The sequence below is a fragment of the Delphinus delphis genome, chromosome 6, assembly GCF_949987515.2.
Source record: "Delphinus delphis chromosome 6, mDelDel1.2, whole genome shotgun sequence".
Lineage (NCBI taxonomy): Eukaryota > Metazoa > Chordata > Mammalia > Artiodactyla > Delphinidae > Delphinus > Delphinus delphis.
Window position 1 is genome coordinate 28,190,992 of NC_082688.1, and position 21,528 is coordinate 28,212,519.

General features: G+C 37.1%; 1 protein-coding gene and 1 long non-coding RNA gene across 2 annotated transcripts in view; both read left to right on the forward strand.

The window, feature by feature from the left end:
- Window positions 1-21,528, forward strand: part of LOC132427195 (uncharacterized) — a 203,937-nt gene that overhangs the window by 58,113 nt on the left and 124,296 nt on the right. The gene's annotated exons all lie outside the window — the stretch shown is intronic.
- LOC132427192 (olfactory receptor 13C3-like) lies at window positions 10,203-11,116 on the forward strand. The gene is given in 2 exon segments (XM_060014405.1): window positions 10,203-10,497; window positions 10,500-11,116. Coding segments are annotated over 2 exon segments (912 nt in total).

The following is a 21,528-nucleotide window of genomic DNA, read 5'->3' on the forward strand; positions in this document are numbered from 1 at the left end:
GCATTTTTATTGACATATAATTGACATGTAACATTGTGTAAGCTTGAGTATGTTGATTTGATACACTTATATATTGTAATAGCAATACCACTTAGCATTATCTAACACCTTCATCACATCACATAATTATGTTTTTTGGTGGTAAGACATTTAAGATGTAGTCTTTTAGAAACTTTCAAGTATATAAGAAAATATTGTTAACTATAATCACAATGCTGTGTATTAGATTCCCAAAATGTATTCATCTTCTAACTGTAAATTTATATGCTTTGACCAACATCTTCCCAGTTCCCTCATTCCATAGCCTCTGGTCACCACCTTTCTACTTTCTGTTTCTATGAGTTCAGAATTTTTAGATTCCACATGTAAATGATATCAGACAGTATTTGTTTTTCTCTGCCTGATATCTCACTTACCATAATGCTCTCAAGGTCTATCCATGTTGTCCCAAATGGCAGGACTTCCTTCTTTCTCGTGGCTGGATATTATTCCATTTTCTATATGTACCACATCTTCTTTATCCATTTACCCCTTGACAGACAGTTAGTGTTACGATATCTTGGCTATTGTGAATAATGCTGTAATAAACATACAAGTACAGATATCTTTTAAATATCTTGCTTACATTTTCTTTGGAGGTGTACCAAGGAGTGGGATTGCTGGATCATATGGTAGTTTTATTTTTAATTTTTTGAGGGATCTTCATACTGTTTTCCTGGCGGCTGAAGCAATTTATATTTCCACGAGCAGCGCACAGGCCTTTCTTTTTCTCCACATCTAACACTTTTCTCTGTCTTTTTGATGGCAGCCATTCTGACCGGTGTGAGGTGCTATCTGATCTTGGTTTTGATTTGCATTTCCCTGATGATTAATGATGCTGAGCATCTTTTCATATACCTGTTGTCCAGTTGTATGTCTTCTTTGGAAAATATCAATTCAGTTCTTCTGCCCATTTTTTTTTTTTTTTTTTTTTGCGGTACGCGGGCCTCTCACCGTTGTGGCCTCTCCCGTTGCGGAGCACAGGCTCCGGACGCGCAGGCCCAGTGGCCATGGCTCACGGGCCCAGCCGCTCCGCGGCACGTGGGATCCTCCCGGACCGGGGCACGAACCCGTGTCCCCCGAATCGGCAGGCGGACTCTCAACCACTGCGCCACCAGGGAAGCCCTTTCTGCCCATTTTTTAATTGGACTGTTTACTTTTTGTTATTGAGTTGTATGACTTCGTTATATATTTTGGATAATAACCACTTATCTGATATTGTTTGCATGTATTTTCTCCCATTACGTAGATTGTATTTTATTTTGTTGTTATTTCTTTTGCTGTGGGGAAGCATTTTTGTTTGATGTAGTCCTACTTGTTCATTTTTGTTGTTGTTGCTTTTGGTGTCATATGCAAAATATCATTGCCAAGACCAATGTCACAGAAATTTTTTCCTATGTTTTCTTCTAGGAGTTTTATAATTTCAGGTATTATGTTTAAGTCTTTAATCTATTTCAAGTTAAGTTTGTGAGTGGTGTAAGATTGGGGTACAATTTCATTTTACTGCATATGGTTATCCAGTTTTCCCAGCACAATTATTGAATAGAGTATACTTTCCTTATTGAGTATTCTTGGCTCCCTTGTCAAATTTTGTGTGTGTGTGTGTGTGTGTGTGTGTGTGTGTGTGTGTTATGTGGGCCTCTCACTGTTGTGGCCTCGCCCATTGCGGAGCACAGGCTCCAGACGCGCAGGCTCAGCGGCCATGGCTCACGGGCTTAGCTGCTCCACGGCATGCAGGATCTTCCCGGACCGGGGCACGAACCCGTGTCCCCTGCATCGGCAGGCGGACTCTCAACCACTGCGCCACCAGGGAGGCCCATCCCTTGTCAAATATTTTTTGACTGTATATGTGGGGGTTTATTTCTGGGCTCTCTATTCTATACTATTGGTCTATGTGTCTATTTTTATGCCAGTACCATACTCTTTTGATTACTATGGTTTTATAGTATAGTTTGAAATTGGGAAGTGTGATGCCTTCAGCTTTGTTCTTCTTTCTCAGGATTCGTCTGTGTTTGGTCTTTTGCAGTTTCAAACAAATTTCATGATTTTTTTCTACTTCTGTGAAAAATGCAATTAGAATTTTTATAGGGATTGCATTGAATCTATAAATGACTTGGGTAGTATGGATATTTTAACAATGTTAATTCTTCTGATACATGAACTTGGAGTATATTTCCAGTTGTATCTTCTTCAGTTTCTTTGATTTCATCAAGGTCTTGTAGTTTCACTTTCTTGGTTAAATTAATTCCTAAGTATCAATATTTTATTGTTTTTGATGATACTATAAATGGGATTGTTTCACTTAGTTCTTTTTCAGATATTTTATTGTTAGTGTATAGAAATGCAACTGATTTCTGAATGTTGATTTTATATCATACAATCTTACTGAATTCATTGCTTAGTTCAGTTTTTTGGTTGAGTCTTTAAGATATTTTTGTATATAGGATGATATCATCTGCAAATAGAGATAATTTTACTTCTTCCTTTTCAATTTGGATCTATTTCTTTACTTGCCTGATTGATCTAGATAGGACTTCCAGTACTGTGTTGAATAAGAGTGGCAAGAGTGGGTACCCTTGACTTGTTCCTGATCCTAGTTGAAACACTTTCCACCTTTAACCATTGAATATGATGTCAGTTATGGTTCTGTCATATATGGCCTTTATTAAGTTGAGATATGTTCCTCTATACCCAATTTATTGATGAATTTTTTATCATGAGAAGATGTTGTATCTTGTCAAATTCTCTTTTCTGCTTCTATTGAGATTATCATGTGATTTTGATCTTTTATTCTGTTAATGTGGTGTATTACATTTATTGATTTGTATATGTTGAACCATCTTTGCATCCCAATGATAAATCCCACTTGATCATGGCATATGATCCTAATGTGCTGTTGAACTTGGTTTGCTAATATTTGGTTGAGAATTTTTGCACTATATTCACCAGGGATATTGGTCGGTAGTTTTTTTTTTTTTTTCTTATAGTGTCCTTATCTGGCTTTGGTGTGAGGGTAAATGTTGGCCTTCTAAAATAAGTTTGGGAATTCTCCTTCCCCTTTAATTTTTTGGATGAATTTGAGAAGGATTGATATTAATTCTTTAAATGTTTGGTAGAATTTACCAGTAAAACCATCTGGTCCTGGGTCTGTCTTTGTGTGAGGTTTATAATTTTGATTTAATTTTCTTACTCATTATTGGTCTGTTCAGATTTCCCATCCTTCATGATTCAGTCTTGGTAAGATATTTATTTCTAGGAATTCATCAATTACTTCTATGTATTTCTTTGCTATCATTTGTAATGTCTCTTATTTCTGATTTTATGTATTTGAGTCTTCTCTCTTTTTTTCTTGGTTAGCCTAGCTAAAGGTTTTATAAATTTTATCTTTTCAAAAATCCACCTCTTAGTTTGTCAATCTTTTCTCTTGTTTTTCTGGTCTTTATTTCATTTATTTACACTCTGTTCTATGTGTTCCTTCCTACTGCTAACTTTGGGCTTAATTTGTTCTTTTTCTAGTTCCTTGTAGTTAAAGTTAGGTTATTTCAGAACTCTTTTTTCCCTTAATATATGCATTTATCACTATATACTTCTCTTTAAGAACTGCTTCTGCAGTACTTTATAGGTTTTGGTACATTGTGTTTCTATTTTCATTTATTTCAATATATTTTTACTTCCCTTTTGATTTTTTCTTTGATACTTTGCTTACTCATGAGTGTGTTGTTTTGTTTCCACATGTTTGTAAATTACCCAGGTTTCCCCTTGTTGATTTCTAATTTCATACCATTGGGGTATGAATAAAAGATACTTGGTACCTTGGTATCTTTAAATATGCCAATACTTGTGTTGTAGCCTGTGATCGAGATGTTTTGTGATCTATCCTGGAGAATGTTCCATGTGCACTTGAGAAGAATGCATAGTCTGCTGCTCTTGGATAGAATGTTCTCTATATGTCTGTTAGGTCCATTTAGTTGAAAGTATGATTTAAATCCAACCTTTCCATATTAATTTTCCATGTGTATGATCCATGCATTGCTGAAAGGGGATATTGAAGCCCCCTACTATTTTTGTGTTACTCTCTATTTCTCCCATCAGATCTGTTAGCATTTACTTAATATATTTAGGTGTTTTTGATGTAGGGTGCATATATATAATTGTTATATTTTCTTGATGAGTCCACTCCTTTCTCATTATATAATGACCTTCTTTGTCTCCCATGATAGTTTCTGTCCTAAAGTCTATTTTATCTGATATAAGAATAGATGCCTCTAACCTTTTTTGGTTTGTATTTGCATGGAACATATTTTGCCATCCCTTTAGTTTCAGTTCATATGTGTCCTTAAAGCTGAAGTGAGTCTCTTGTGGGCAACATATTGTTGGGTGGTGTTGTTTTTTTTTAATTCATCCAGCCACTCTGGCCTTTTGATTGGAGATTTCAATCCATTTATCTAGAGTAATCTTTGATATGTAAGGACTTACTAATAACCATCTTATGAATTACTTTATGGCTGTTATGTATTTCCACACTTCTTTTTTCCCTCTTGCTGCCTACTTAAATGGATGCTGATTTTCCCTATGATATGCTCTGATTCCCTTCTCTTTATCTTTTGTGAATGATGATAGGTTTTTATTTTGTAGTTGCCATGCAGGTCACATAAAACATATAACAGTCTGTTTTATGCTAATAGCAAATTAACTTCAGTCGCATACAAAACTCTACCCTTTAATTCCCCCCTTTATGTTTTTAACATGACAATTTACCTATTTTTATATTGTGTATTCGTTAACAAATTATAGTAGCTATAGTTATTTTTAATGGTCTTTTCCTTTAGTCTTTATACTGTAGTTAAATGGCTAACATACCATCTTATTATGGAATTAGAATTTTATGACTGACTATATATTTCCCTTACCAATGTGTTGTCTGTTTTTATATGTTTTCATGTTACTAATTATCATCCTTTCATTTCATCTTGAAGAATACCTTTCAACATTTCTTGTAAGGTAGTCTAGTGGTGGTGAACTACTTCAGCTTTGTTTGACTGGGAAAGTCTTTATTTCTTTTTCATTTCTGAAGAATAACTTTGCCAAAGTTCAGTGTTACTATCGACAATATAACTCAATAGACTTTCCTAGAACACTTTAATTCGGTGATGAATTATTACCTATCTGAATTCACGCCTTCTTCCCCTCCCCCTCTTCCTCTCCTTCGCTTCTATCCCTCCTCCTCCTCCTCTTCTTTATTTTTGTGGCCTTAAACATATGAATTCCCTTTTGTCCTGTGAATTTATTTATTTTATTGCTTATTGGTATCTCTCTTCATTCCAAAAAAAGGTGATGCCTTCCTGAACCAAATTAACTCATATAAAAGGATGACTATAAAAAAAGCAAAAATGTTAAATGAATGCATTTAATTCACAGCAAATATCTGTTTTATTTCATTTGTAATATCTAGATTATTTTCAATTCAAGCATTTCATTTTGGTAATTATCATTTGAATAGTAATTCCTGACTTGAATTAACTTTATTTTGGTAATCATAATTTGAACTAAAAAAGCTCTCACATTTCATAGTTACTTTGGTGAACATTTGCCCCTGTTTTCATATGTTACATGAGTAGGAGAATGTCATTTCATTTTGGAGCTTCAGTTCAGCCACAATTTGTTCCCATCACCATTCTTAATTGTATCTGTGGGACACTGTCCCTAAGGTACCAGAAGTTTCTACATTCCACAGGTCTCTCATTGCAAGTTTAAATTGCTTTGGGAACTGGGGAACAATTAAAACTGTTGCATAACAAATATTTACTCTTCCACATCTGTGGGATCTGGCATTGTTTGTTGAACCTGACCTTAATTCATAATGCTGACATAAGTACGAAAAAGGAAGTAATGGGTTCTTTTAGGAGGTGGAAATAATTTATCTGTGTAATGGTAAGTGTTGAATATCATGAAACCGTACCTTTTCAGTCTATAGTTAAAGCTATTATTCAGTATTTGTAATGTGAATAACCTGGTGCAATATAGGTATCAATTTATTATCACCAAAATACAGCTGAGAATCATTATAATTATTTCATTATTATTTGTACAATGTCTGTTAATCCTTAAAGTAATTTCCATATGGTATCACATTGTTTCTTTTTTTTTTTTTTTTTTTTTGCGGTACGCGGGCCTCTCACTGCTGTGGCCTCTCCTGTTGTGGAGCACAAGCTCCGGACGCACAGGCTCAGCGGCCATGGCTCACGGGCCCAGCCGCTCCACGGCATGTGGGATCCTCCCGTACTGGGGCACGAACCCGCGTCCCCTGCATCAGCAGGCAGACTCCCAACCACTGTGCCACCAGGGAAGCCCCACATTGTTTCTTTAAAATCTCCCTGCAAGGAAAGTAAGGCAAGTATCTTTATCACTATCTTACAAATGAGAAGACTGAGGCTATAAATTAGAAGCATAGAACCTCAAACAAAAGACTTTGATTCTAGTCTGAGATACTTTTCCACTATGCTAAACCTGTGTCAATAAAAGTTAGATGATCCTCTGTACTTATAATGCATAAACTGGTAATTATTTGTATAAGATGGCAGCTTGTTAATACTAACTGAAAGATATTTTAAAAAATTAAAGCCTGCTACAGATGAACAAATGTGACATATTAAAGTTTTACTGATAATTAATCCACAAATGCTGCACAGGGAAAATGCTTCAGAGTTTAGAAAATAAGCCTTCATCTATTCAGTCAGAACCCATCTATTATGTGCTACCACTGTATTAGACTTAGGTGTAGAGGGATGAGCAAGACAGGCAAGCTCCTTCCCCCATGTCTCTTGTTACCTCACAGTATAACAACATAAACAGTTTAAAGCTCTGGGAGCAGAAGTAAACCAAAGGTAGCAAGACAAGCCTGGGTCAAGGTGGGTTTGACTTAGTGAGGGGATTCCTGCCTAGGAGGGAAAGGCTTGGAGCAGACGGCAGGGAGAAGCAATTCAGGTAGCCTCAGATGCATTGTCATTGCAGTTGTCTGGAAGAGAAAGCCAACAGGCTCTGTAGTCCTGGACCCAAAGGGCCTGGCTAGAACATCTTCATGTGTCCTGGTAAATCTTGCTGTCTTCTCCCATTTGCATTACTGACTGGTCTGATCAGGGGTGCTTATGTTCCTTATCCAGTACATCCTCTGACCAATTTCTGAGCCCTCTTGGGGAGAATTTTGATTTGTCATAAGAAGTAGTGTAGAGTAAGTATTGAATCATTGCCTCCTTTCTCTGGGCACTGTTGAATTAATGTAGCCTTTGTGACCCTTACTTCTCTAAAGTTCTCACTAACCATTCCCTGCTGTTGACACATGATTTCTATGGAAATTTTAATGCTACCAGTTAGGCAGGGTAGTAATGTAAAGACAATGGACTTTGGATACTTCCTCCTCCTGTTATTAGTCATGTGACACCAGCCAAGTGAGCTAATTTCAAGCCTAAAATATGGCACATAAGATCCTAAAGTAAGATTTGGCAACAAAAATGAAGATTTCTCCTCCCTCTTTTTTTCTTTAAAGAAAGTTCTGGTCTTAAGATGAATAAATAAAAATTTACAATCTCATTTGGGCTAAAGTTTTCATCTCCAAAATTGTGATTTTATATTCCCTTATTGTCTTTCTCTTCAAAGTTGTGATATTTCTCTTGTGTATTCTTAATTAAATTATTCCTGTAGTGCGAATCCCTCTTTTGAGTTGGACTTCAGACTCTAAGTAATATCTGCTCTACAGTAATTTCCCCAACTTCTATCACATGGCAAACTAAGTGGCAGAGTGGGGGAAAATTGGCTGTAATGAAATTCTTAACACTATTAGCCCACGTGAGGGCTAAACTTGTGATTTTGACCAATGTCAAATGTGGTGGTGATTATGGAAAGGTCAGTTTTCACATACAATCAGTAATGTGACAAACCCATTAATCTAAATATCTTAATTCCTTGTATTATGTTTCTGCTAAAAATCTCATAAAATCCTATAGTGTGATGTCAAATTTGGCGGGTACTAACATCACAGGATCCAAGCGTTCAACCCACGTTCTGTGCTTTCTAATGATAGACTCCTTCCCCACCAAAAGACCTGCCAACATAGCACAGAGAGATCAGCTCGGTGCTTTGCGATGACCTAGAGGAGTGGGATATGGAGGATGGGAGGGAGGCTCCAGAGGGAGGGGATATGGGAACATGGCGTATTCATATGGCTGATTCGCTTTGTTGTACAACAGAAACTAACACAGTATTGTGAAGCAATTATATTCCAATAAAGATCTATTAAAAAAAAAAGAAAGAGATGTGCCAAATTCTCTGACTTCAGAGCCTCTCGGTGCACCTGCCATGCTTTCCTTCTGAGATGTGCTTGCCACCACTCCACCACGGAAACTCTTGTCCAAAAAGGATGTGCTGCCAATCCATTTACTCCTAACTTTTGCTCACCTTCTCACTTTTTGAATACTCCCCTTCTTTGCTTCCAAACTTGTCTAATTCTTTCCCTGCTTCCAGATCCAGCCCATTTCTGAAACTCTTCCTGAATTCTCCCTGGCGTGAGCTATTTCTCATAAACTTTTTCCTTATGGGAAAATCTGTAAATTTCTCTCAAGCTACATAATGTCATTATATTCATAATATATTTTATATATACTTTTCCTATATCCCTAACTGAATTGTGAGCTCTGTAGTGGGAGGCACTTTATTCTTTTATTTATCCTTACTGTGCTTGGAATATGACTGGGTTCAAGATAGGCTGTCAGTAATATTCAAAAGCTATTGTAGTAGTCTGGCACACATTTAACCTGCTTTAAAAAATGCTTCCAATAATATTTTTTCCTTAAGACTATTTAACTCTTTCAATAGTATTTTTTTCTTAAGAGTATATGAATATTGAATTTTCTCTAAAACACAAAAGGAATATGTTCTTGTCATTTTCCAGTTTGGTATGCCAATCCACATGATAAGGCAAAAGAAAATCCATTTGTATCAGAAATATCTGGATAATCTGCCAGCTCAGTGTAGACTAAAAACTTGCTACTCAAGTGGTTTCAAGACCTGTTGCATAAGTGTAACCCTGGGCTGTTACGAGAAATGAAGACTCTCAGGAGCTGCCCCCAAACCAAAACAGAATCTAAAGCTTTTCAAGATACCCAGGTGATTCATGTGTATATAAAAATTAGTGATGCTGTGAACTGCACTTGATCTGAGCTTTGAGCTCTACTTCACTGTTTACTATGAGGTTAACCTTGGAAAATTTTCATGTTTTAATGTTTGAAAAAATGGGAGTAATATAAACAATGATTGTATTTTGTTAAGCATAAAGTAGTAGTACATATACACATGTGTATACCTATTTATATAAAATACTTAAACCTTCTTGCTGTTTTCTTAGATTGACTTAAGTGAGTAAATTATGAAGATATATGCTGAAGCCACAGAAAGAAAGTAAGTTAAGAGACTATGTAATACTCTCCAAAGACTGTGTGTGGCATTCATGTGGATCTGATCTATGCAATGGTCTTGTCACAGGAACAGTCACACAAGATACTAAGAGGAGCTGGAATGAGATCAACAACTATCTACATTTAAACAGATGTTAAATTTCAGTTTATGCTATTCAATTTATTATTATTAATGTCTATTAAAAAATTAAAGTGCCTAATATAAAGTATGCAGTGTCAGGCGTAGAAAGAAATATGCACCAAAAACATCAAAGTTGCTGTGAAGTTTTGACCATAATGAATTGCAGAGTCATATTTCCAGTCCTTGTTGAGTAGTTCTTGCCATCTCCACTGCTTACTTTCTGAGGCAGATGAAGTCCGGCTTATAGTTGCTAATTAGTCAGGAGTTTTAGAAACCTCAACCAAGGAACAAGGCTTCAACAGCAAGAAAGGTTACTTCTGTATGTTTGTTTGATCATAGGTAGATCTTCACATATTGGCAATGGGCATAGGTGCTTCCATCCTTCCCAGTTTTATTGTATTCTAGTCCTACACATTGTTGAAGATAGCTGGATGTCAGAGTTTCAAGCCAACACTCCTTATAATTCATTCTTAAAAAATCAATTGTTCAGGTAATATGTAACATGTAACATTTGTTTCTTGGCAGTGAATATATTTTATATTAGATCTTCCTTTGACATACTGAAAGTGGATGACATGGATAAAATTAACCAGACATTTGTGCTAGAATTTCTTCTTCTGGGTCTTTCTGGATACCCAAAGATTGAGATAGTTGACTTTGTTCTAATTCTAATTATGTATCTAGTGATTCTAATTGGCAACGGTGTTCTGATAATAGCAAGCATCTTTGATTCCCATCTTCACACCCCAATGTACTTCTTCCTGGGAAACCTCTCTTTTCTGGATGAGCTTAATCTCAAAAAAAGGAACATTTCCTTCTCTGGATGTGCAGTGCAAATGTTCTTAGGATTTGCAATGGTGTCAACAGAATGTTGCTTCTTGGCATGATGGCTTTTGACTGCTACGTGGCCGTCTGTAACCCTCTGAGATACCCCGTCATCATGAGCAAGGTGGTGTATGTACTGATGGCTTCTGTGTCATGGCTGTCCGGTGGAATCAACTCAGTTGTGCAAACATCTCTTGCCATGTGATTGCCTTTCTGTGAGAATAATGTTATCAATCATTTCCCATGTGAAATATTAGCTGTTCTCAAGCTTGCTTGTGCTGATATATCCCTCAGTATTATCACCATGACAATATCAGATATGGCATTTCTAATTCTTCCATTGCTGATCATTTTTTTCTCCTACATGTTCAGCCTCTACACCGTCTTGAGAATGAACTCAGCCACAGGAAGATGCAAGGCTTTTTCCATCTGTTCAGCATATCTGACTGTGGTAATTATATTTTATGATACCCTCTTCTTTATGTATGCCAAACCCACGTCTCAAGAACTGCCTGGAGAAAACAAGTTGCAAACTTCTGACAAGCTCATTTCCCTGTTTTACGGTGTAGTGACACCTATGCTAAATCCTATGATCTATAGCTTGAGGAATAAGGATCTAAAAGCAGCTGTAAAATACTTGCTAAACCGAAAACCTATCCAATAAGTATTTCAGAAATGCAGATCTTTGTGTAATAGGCACAAAGATGGACTTATAGCTAAATCAGTAAGAAGCTTTGAGGAAACCATGGTTAAGCAGAGATATTTTTATTTTTCCATTCACTAACCTTACTCAGCTAGAATTACTGAGAACTGTAGTTTGCTATAAACTCAGCTTCCAGTGTTTTCAGATCTCACAAGTATAATGAATTTCATTAAAGTCTCATCCCAGGTGGTATCTGAAATGAGTGTTTCTGGTGTATTGTACAGAAATGTAGTAGAAAACAGTTACACATAACTTTGGAGATAGAGTGGCAAGAGTACAAAATCTTCAATTCCACAAACTACCTAAATGACATTGGATAGTCTATTCTTTGTAAATCATAGACTTGTAATAAAGAAAGAGATAAAACCAGGTACCAGTGTCATTATAATTTCAATAAGTTGGAGAAAGCACCTAGCATAGCACCAACTTCATAGTGTCCTAAAATTTCAGAATTAAAGCTGGCTCCAAATTGAGGACTAAAAGTTACTACTGAGTACCTCTCTTACCCCAAGCTAATATTTATGAGAGCTAGATATCTCCCCCTAAAGGTCACTCTGTTAATATAAGTCACACCCTCCTTGCCCCTCCCCCCATATCTACATAAAGAGAAGTTCGGGCCAGGGGAAGAAATAATCAAGGGAGTGTTCTGCCTTACGTGGAGTGTACAGTGCTTGGTGGGAGGTGTTGCACTACAGTCCCTGGGGAAGAATGGGAACGTTTTTTGTTCTAATCCAAGCCAAGTGAGATGGTGCTGCAAAAGAGCTCTTAAGGTTTCGGGTGCTTGCAAAGAAAGAGAGTCTGGCTTCTGGCTTGAGTGGCTTGATGAGTGGAGGCCTGCTGAGCTCTTGAGGCTGCAGACCAGAAGAGGAGCTAGTGTAGAGGAGGAAGGAAGGTGGGTATTCTAAACCGAAAAATAAACAAAAACATTTCAAATCTGCTTGAGATGTTCTTACAGGCTCAGAAGGAGTGATAAAATCCATGACTGGGGAAATTAAATCTGTTCTTGTCATTCTCTAATGAGTTGAAACTCCTTAGTAAATCTATTTTTTTTTCTTTTTCTGTAGAGTCCTCGTCTAGAAGGCCAGTGCCTAGCATAGGGTGTCTTTGGGCCACACCATCCAGCTTCCCCATGGTCTCCTAGCTCATTATGATAGCTGGGTTTTGACTTCATTTTCCTACCCAGCCTTCCTTTTTCCTACTTGTTTTAGAGTCACACGACCCCATATCTCCTACTCAGAGGCTTCATTCTTTGCCAGTCTACTTCCTTCAGGTTGACCCAGGTTTCTGCCTAGATGATCTGGTCACTAAATTCTGCTCTTCTGCCACTGTCCCACCAGAATGAGTGTTGTCACTGCAAAAACCCTCCAGATGCTGTTCTCTCCTCTGGGTTGGATCCCATTGGTGTTGCTTTTGGTTCAGAAAGGCATGTACCCGACCCTGTGGCTGACAGCTTTTGAACTTCTAGTGCTTCTCCTCTACCCTCTCAGTAGAGGCCCTGCATTTGTATCTGATGCATACTTAGTTCTCTTTAACTTTTGTTCTATGACAATGTTTTAGGCATATAAAAATATTATTTATATTGTTTTAACCAACTCCTTAGCACCTTAATTTTTAATTTTTTCCCGCAAAAAATACCAAGAGTGTCAACATCTAATATGCAGGCTTATATCAAGTTGAACTCTTCACCTGCTAAAATATTCCATAGGTATATAAAAGTGGATGCTATAGGGCTTTGATATAAACAAGCGTAATCATGTTAATCAATGATCAGAAAATTGACAGATGTGATAATAAATGTCTTTCCCTGAAAAAATCAGGAAATCTCCAATAGATTATTAGGTGTATTATTTTCTTATTAATAAATAAATTTTTAATTAAAATATCAAAAAGTATTAAAAAATTATCACTATGGTCATCTCCTAAAGCTACCATTTAAAATATTTCTTCTAGTAACTAGGAGTCATACATTCAACATGTTTGTATTTTGATTTATCACTTAATATGCTATGAACCCTTGAGGTTAAAGGGTTTTTATTTTTTATTTTTTTTATTTTTTTGCTGTACGCGGGCCTCTCACTGCCATGGCCTCTCCCGTTGCGGAGCACAGGCTCCGGACGCGCAGGCTCAGCGGCCATGGCTCACGGGCCTAGCCGCTCCGCGGCACGTAGGATCCTCCCGGACCGGGGCATGAACCCGTGTCCCCTGCCTCGGCAGGCGGACTCTCAACCCCTGCGCCATGAGGGAAGCCCTCATCCAGATTATTTTGAAACAAATCCTAGGCATAATTACATCAGTTTATCTATCTATAAATATCTATATATCTAGTATATATTTATAGATATATATGTGTAATGTGTAGACATACACTAAGTGGCAAAAATCCAAGTTCCACTATTCACATGGTAGTCTACAGGAATGCACCTCCTGGAGCGCATAAACTATAAGATAAATGATGCTGTCTCCAGTTTAGCAATAGGACGGTGCTGGTGATGACTGTAAGCCACTAAAAGGACGCATGAGCCATGTAAAATACATTATTTCTCGATCCAGTGGATTGTTGCCATGAGATAATACAGGCTGTATACTACCTGACTTTCTAAATTTCAAGGGAGCCCAGTTTTTAAAATTAAACACTGCAGCACTTACCCAGGGTTGGACATTTTACAGAACACACGAGGATTCAGTGTACACTCATGTAAGGCTAATGCTTCCTATAACAGTATAGGCTATGGTCCTGCAGGAGGAAGGAATTTCAGGCCAAAAAGGAGAGTTCTGAAACTTCAGTCGTACCTGCTAGGCCAATTTTGAGGAACTGTCTCTTAGAATATTTCAGTCAATGTTGGCTTATATACCCAACATATTGCCATTAACTGCTTATTGAGTTTGAGTACATATTTCGAACCCAAAATGTTTTATTTCTCCAGGATGCTATCATATAGATAGTAGTAATCTCCAAATATACGTTAGCTATAGCATGCCAAAGAGCTTCCCATAGGCTCACTTTATATCAGCAATCACTTTCCCTTCTTTCCACCTTTCATTAATTTTTACCCAGATTATCCTCTTTGGGGTAGAACTGTTAGCTTCAGCAAGAGGACTGATCCATAAAGCTAGCAGCAATTTAAATATGGTCAATGATTTCCCCCTTTATCTTGTGTATTATATAGAACAGGGTTGGATAAATACAAGCATATTGGCTTGCCTCATTAACCAGGTAAGAGAGAAACAGAACCTATTAATCCCATTTTTAAAAGGGTAAATAAAGAATGATCTGTATTATTTTAGCAGTGTGGGCAGTAGTACCTAGATGTGTTGTCATGGTATCATGTTCAGCAACTGATCCACGTCCCATTAAAACAGGATCAGGCAAAGAAAAAGAAAATTTTTAGAAATATAGAAGTTTCTATAAAGCGCCTGTATCATTCCCACAATTTTCCCCCCAACACATCTCAACAATATGGCCAATAGTGGTCTTCCTGTAAGTCCACATATATCATGTTTTAACACACATTGATTCAGCCTTGAAAACCATCTTTTTAGCCTTCTATCACGCTCCAGTTTTGTAAAAGCAGGGTTTAAATTATCCATTTCAGTTTTCATTAGTCCACATTTTGTGGATGAGGATGTAGATGATGTCCAATGGTCTGTAACTTGTTGGATTTCACTTTGACTTCCTTAATTAGATGACCAACATCCAAATTCCTCTTGCTGTAGGCCTCAAGTAGTGGTTGAGGTATTTGCGTCATTTGCCAGGTATGCAAATCCAAGAACAAACAAGAAGAAAATGTGTGTCTCTCTTAGTCAAGACTCATTGTTATTTACCCAGAAGGAAGGGTAATGGGCCAATGTAATCCACTTGCAACTGAGACTAAAAGCAACCTTTTCTGCTGACAAGCATAAAAATTGTTAGGTACATATCCAGCTCCCGAGGGAATCAATGAGATGCATAGTTTTTGCACACATTACTGCACTACTTGAATGCCTCCATGCCCTCTTATCTCCTGTTCCCCAAAAGGCCGCTTCCAAAAAGAGAATAAAGGCTTCCATTTGTTATTTCTAGTCCTTTTATGAATTCGTAAGGAAAATTCATATCTATGTCTATGTGATAGACATAGATATGCCCTGCTTTGATTATCCCTCAAGTCCATAAAGTGTCCCATAACATACAACCCCATGTAGGAGAGCTTTATCTTCCAGTCATGTAAGGCCTGTATTTTCAGACCATATTGCTAGTCCATTAGCTTCTGTCTGAAAATAGGTAAAAATTCATATTATGTCATTGTCACTATCTGGGTCCTCTGATGAATAAGGAAGACTGTTTTTAATTCTTCCTAATTAAATACTAACAGTGGCTTTGGAATATTATTTCATCACTTTTACCTCAGTTTACTCATTCATAGAAAGGGAATTCTTACTAAACAGTATTGTACAGAGTTTTCCAGCTCTAAACTTCTGTGATCTTATTAAAAAACCATAACATATTTCCATTTGAATTTAATGTACACATAGTATGGTTTGTGGTGTGAGTGTGTGTGAGTGGAGAGTTGTGTGTGTTTGTGTCTGTACACATGCATAAATACTGCTCTTTTTTTAAGTAAATTTTTATTGCTTGTAATCCAAATACTTTATTAAATTTTTTTCAGCTTTATTGAAATATGATCGACAAGTAAAAATGTATATATATATTTAGGTTGTGCAATATGATTTTTATGGTGTGTAACATGAAGTTAATATATGTATACACTGTGAAATGATTACCACAGTCAAGCAAATTTAAACATCCACCACCTCACATAGTTACTTTTTGTGTATATGTGGTGAGAACACTTAAGATCTACTCTCTTAGAAAAGTTCAAGTATACAATAGAGTATTCCTAGCTGTAATCAGCATTCTGTAAAAGACCCCCATAACTTATTCACTTAAGACCTGAAAGTTTGTACCCTTCGACCAACATCTCCCTATTTACCCCACTGCCCAAACTTTGGCAACCAACATTCTACTCCCTGATCTTAACAGTTCTATTTTTTTTTTTTAGATTCCTATCAGTTCTATTTTTTTTTTTTTAAGATTCCACATGTAGGTGAAATCATACAGTGTTTGTCTTTCTGTGACTGATTTATTTCACTTAGAGTAATGTCTCCAGATTCATCCATGCTATCATAAATGGCATGATTTCCTTCTTTTATACGGATGCATAATATTCCATTGTGTATGTGTTTTTATATATACATATGTATATATATGTACATATATATCATATTTCTTCATCCATTCATCAATCAATAGACACTTAGATTGTTTTCCATATCTTTCCAATGGTGAATAATGCTGTAATGAATATGGAAGTGCAGATATCTCTTCAAAATACTGATTTTATTTCCTTTGGGTAAATACCCAGAAGTGGGATTGCCAAATCATGAGGTAGTCCTAATTTTAATTTTTTGAGGAACATACGTATCATGTACCTTAACGGCTGTACCAATTTATATTCCTACTAGCAGTGTACAAGGATTCCCTTTTCTCCACATCCTCTCCAACACTTGTTATCACTTGTCTTTTTGGTAATAGCATTATAACAGATATGAGGAGCTATTGTGGTTTTGATTTGTATTTCCCTGATAATTAATCATGTTGAGCACCTTTTCATGTATTTGTTGGCCACTTGCATATCTTCCTTGGAATAATGTCTATTCAGTTTCTTTTCCCATTTTTTAAATTAATTTTTTTTGCTATTCAGTGTATGCATTTCTTATATATTTTAGATATTAACCCCTTACCAGATATATGGCTTGAAAGTATTTTCTCCCTTTCCATAGGTTGCCTTTTCGTTTTATTGATAGTTTTCTTTGCTCTGAAGAGATTTTTAGTTTGATTTAGTCCCATTTATTTATTTTTTGCTTTTGTTGCTTGTGCTTTTGGTTCACATACAAAAACTCATTGCAAAGACCATTGTCAAGAAGAATTTTTCCTAAGTTTTCCTTTAGGAGTTTTATGGTTTCAGATCTTAAATATAAGTCTCTAATCCATTTCAAGTTATTTTTTATGTATGGAGTAAGATAATGGCTCAGTTTTATTATTTGCATGTGGATATTCAGTTTTCCCAACACCATTTATTGAAGAGACTATCCTTTCCTCAAGCAGTATTCTTGTTGTCCTTGTCAAATATTAGTTGACTGTATATAGTTGGGTTTATTTCTGGACTTATTCTGTTTCGTTGTCTGTGTGTCTGTTTTTATGCCAGTACAATACTGTTTTGATTACTAAAGCTTTGTTATATAGTTTGAAATCAGGAAATGTGATGCCTCCAGCTTTGTTCTTCCTTCTCAAGATTGCTTTGGCTACTCAGGGTCCTTTGAGGTTTCTATGAATTTTGGATTGATTTTTCTGTTCCTGTGAGAAAACCATTGGAACTTTTATAGAGGTTACATTGAATCTGTAGATTGCTGTGGGTAGTATGGACATTTTTAACAATATTAATTATTCCAATCCATGAATATGGGATATTTTCCCATTTATTTTTCCAATTCCTTTCATCAGTGTCTCATAGTTTCCAGGGTACAGATCTTTCACCTCCTTGGTTAAATTTATTCCAAAGTATTTTATTGTTTTTGATGCTATTATAAATGAGACTATACTCTTAATTTCTGTTTCTGATAGTTCCTTGTAAGTGTACAGATATTCAATTGATTTTTCCTGAAACATGGCTGAATTAATATATTAATTATAACAGTTTTTGGTGGAGCCTTTAGGGTTTTCTATATATAAGAACATGTTATCTGCAAACAGGGATAATTTAACTTCTTCCTCTCCCCTGGAGAAGAAGCATTTTATTTTTTTTTCTTGCCTAATTGGTCCGGCTAGGACTTCTGGTACTATGTTGAATACAAGTGACAAGAGTGGGCACCCTTGTCTTATTCCTGATCTTAGAGGAAAAGCTTTTAGTTTTTCATTGTTGAGTATAATGTTAGCTATGGGTTTATCATATATCCCTTTATTACATTGAGTTTCCTTCTTTTTATACCTCATTAATTGAGAAATTTTTTAATCATGAAAGGGTACTGAATTTTTCAAATGCTTTTGATGTATCTGTTAAGTTGACAGAAGAGTTTTTATCCTTCATTCTGTTAATGTGGAGTTTCACATTTATTGATTTGTGTGTGTTGAACCATCCTTGCATCCCAGGGATAAATCCCACTTGATCATGGTGTATGAGCCTTCTAATGTGCTGTTGAATTCAGTTTGCTAATATTTTGTTGAGGACTTTTGCATCTATATTCATCAGGGGTATTGGTCTGTAGTTTTCTTTTTTCTTTTTTTTGTGGTACGCGGGCCTCTCACTGTTGTGGCTTCTCCTGTTGCGGAGCACAGGCTCTGGACGTGCAGGCTCATTGGCCATGGCTCACGGGCCTAGCCGCTCCACTGCATGTGGGATCTTCCCCAGACCGGGGCACAAACCCGTGTCCCCTGCATTGGCAGGCGGACTCTCAACCACTGTGCCACCAGGGAAGCCCCTGTAGTTTTCTTATAGTGTCCTTATCTGGCTTTGGTATCAGGGTCATGCTATCCTTTTAAAATTAGCTTGGAAATGTTTCCTCTTCTTCAATTTTTCGGAAGAGTTTGAGAGGGACTGGCATTAATTCTTTTTTAAAATTTTGGTAGAATTCACTACTGAAGCCATCTGGTCTAGAGTCTTCTATGTTGGGAGGTTTTTTTTTTTTTTTTTTTTTGCAGTACATGGGCCTCCCACTGCTGTGGCCCCTCCCGCCACGGAGCACAGGCTCCAGACGTGCAGGCCCAGCGGCCATGGCCCATGGGCCCAGCTGCTCCGCGGCACGTGGGATCCTCCCAGACCGGGGCACGAACCCGCGCCCCCTGCATCAGCAGGCGGACTGTTGGGAGGTTTTTGATTATTGTTTTACTCTCCTTACTCATTGTTGGTCTGTTCAGATTAATTTACCACAATCAAATACAGAAATTTTACACTTTACCCTCCCTTCCCCCACTTTATGTAATTGATGTCAGGTTTTACTTGTTTCTATTAGCAAATTTCTGTGGTATTACTTATTCTTACTAGTTCTGTCTTTTAATTTATATACTAGTATTAAAAGTGATTTACATGCCACCATTACAGTATACAATAGTCTTTGCTAGTATTTATATTTAACTTAGCTCTGAGAGTTATATTTCATATACTTTTATGTCTCTGGGTGGTTGTAATTGCCTCCAGGACCTTTGTCAATATTTCTGGTGCTAGGTCAAGGGTTAGCTTCATTGTTTGAAGACAGCTGGCCTATTATAAGGTGCATGGATGCATGTAGTTCTCTGTAGGTCCTTGGGGGTCTCCCATTAGATCACTGGGCTAGTCCCTGGATGGGGGACTGCTTCCAGACCATAGCTGTGAGAAGTGGAAGCCAGTTTATAAGTGCCCTTTCAACATCTGCAGTTGGATCAATGTCAAGTCCAGAGACACAGACATATGTGTCCCTTGGCAGGTACCTGGGTGAGCAGGAATACTCTCTGATTATGACTGTGAAGGGTTGGAGCTGGGTTACAGGACTGCTTCAAGACCTGTAGTCAGACTGAGGTTGGCAGGTACCTCCAGGAGCTCAGATGAGCATGTCTTCAGGTAGGTTCCTGGGTGGGCAGGGAGTTCCCAGCCTGAAGCTGCAAGAGACTGGAACAGAATTACAGGGCTGGTTAAGGATCTGCAGTCAGACGGAAGTTGGAGGGCTTGCAGTGGGGTACAAATGGGCATGCCTCCTACCTGGTCCCTGGATGTCCAGGACTATTGGCCAAGAGCATCTGGAGTCAGGTCATGGGTCACCTAAGGGTCCACAGCCGGGATTAAGGTGGGCGAGCCCTGTTACCTGGGGCTTGGAGTGGTGTGATTCCTTCTGGGTCCCTTGGCACATGGTGCTGGTGGCTAGTTCAAGACCAATAAGGCTATAGCCAAGTCCAAAAGGGCACAGGGCTGTTTCTGGGTCAGTAGCTGGCACCACAGTCCACCAGCAGCAAGTCTCCTACTTGAGCATGGGCCTGCCTTCTAAAAACAATCCTCCAGAATCCAAATATTTTACAGTGAAATGTAACATCTGTTGGAAAGTTAAAGTCAGAATCTAAGTGTTAATATCTATAATGTAGCTTAATAGACTTTCTGAAACACTTTAGTACAACAATGTGCTATCTGTGTATCTGAATTTGTGCCCCAAACTATCCACTCAGGACTTTTAAAACTTCTTTCTGGCCTCGCACATATGAATTCACTTTTATCCTATAAATTTATTTATTTTATTTCTTATCTGTCTGTCTTTTCCTTTCAAAAATGTTGGTATTAATATCCTGTATGAAATTAGCTTATCTAAAAGAATGAAGATAAGTAAAAAAAATTAAATGACAATGCAATTAATTCACAGAAAATGTCTATTTCATTTCATTCATAGTATCTAGATCATTTTTAAGTCTAGCATTTCATGTTGGTAATTATCATTTCAATTAAGAACTTACTTTGAATTAACTTCACTTTGTAAATATATTTTAAACTAAAAAGGTCTCACATTTCATAAAGTTAGTTTGGTGAACATTTGCCCCTGTTTCCAAAAGTTGCATGGGTGGGAGGATGTTATTTCATTTTTGAACTTCAGTTCAGTCACATTATATTCTCAACACCACTCTTAATTGTGTATGTGGGACACTGTCCCTGATGCATAAAAAGTTTTTCCATTCCACAGATCTCTCATTCCAACTTTAAATTGCTTTGGGAACGGGGGAACAATTACAACTGTTGCATAACAAATATTTACTCTGTCACATCTACGGAATCTGACATTGTTGAACCTGACCTTAATTCAGAATGCTGGCATAAATACTAAGAAGAAATTAACAGGTTCTTCTAGGAGGTGGAAATAATTTATCAGTATAATGTAAGCCTTGAATATCATGACACTATACCTTTTCATTCTATAATTAAAACTATTATTAAATACGGATTTAAAATATGAACAGCATGAGGCAGTGCAGTTACTAATTTTTTATTAGCAAATACAGCTGTGATATGTTATTCAGCATACTTCGGGAGTTTATTAGAAATGCAGAGTCACAGGGCCTGCACCAGACTTAGTAAAAGAAAATCTACATCTTAACAAGATACCCAGGAAGTTTATATACATATGAAGAATTTGAAAGACTGAAATAATTGATTCTTCATAAATCCACCAAGGCAAAAAATTCTGGGTAGTTCTTGGTGGGAAAACATGGTATAATAACTTTTGGTGTTGTAGCCCAAAGAGCTCTAGACTTCATTGGCAAAGATCTGAGCTTCAAGCTCCACTGTTTACTTACAGGCTGGATTATTTTGGCCATATTCTGTCTTTCA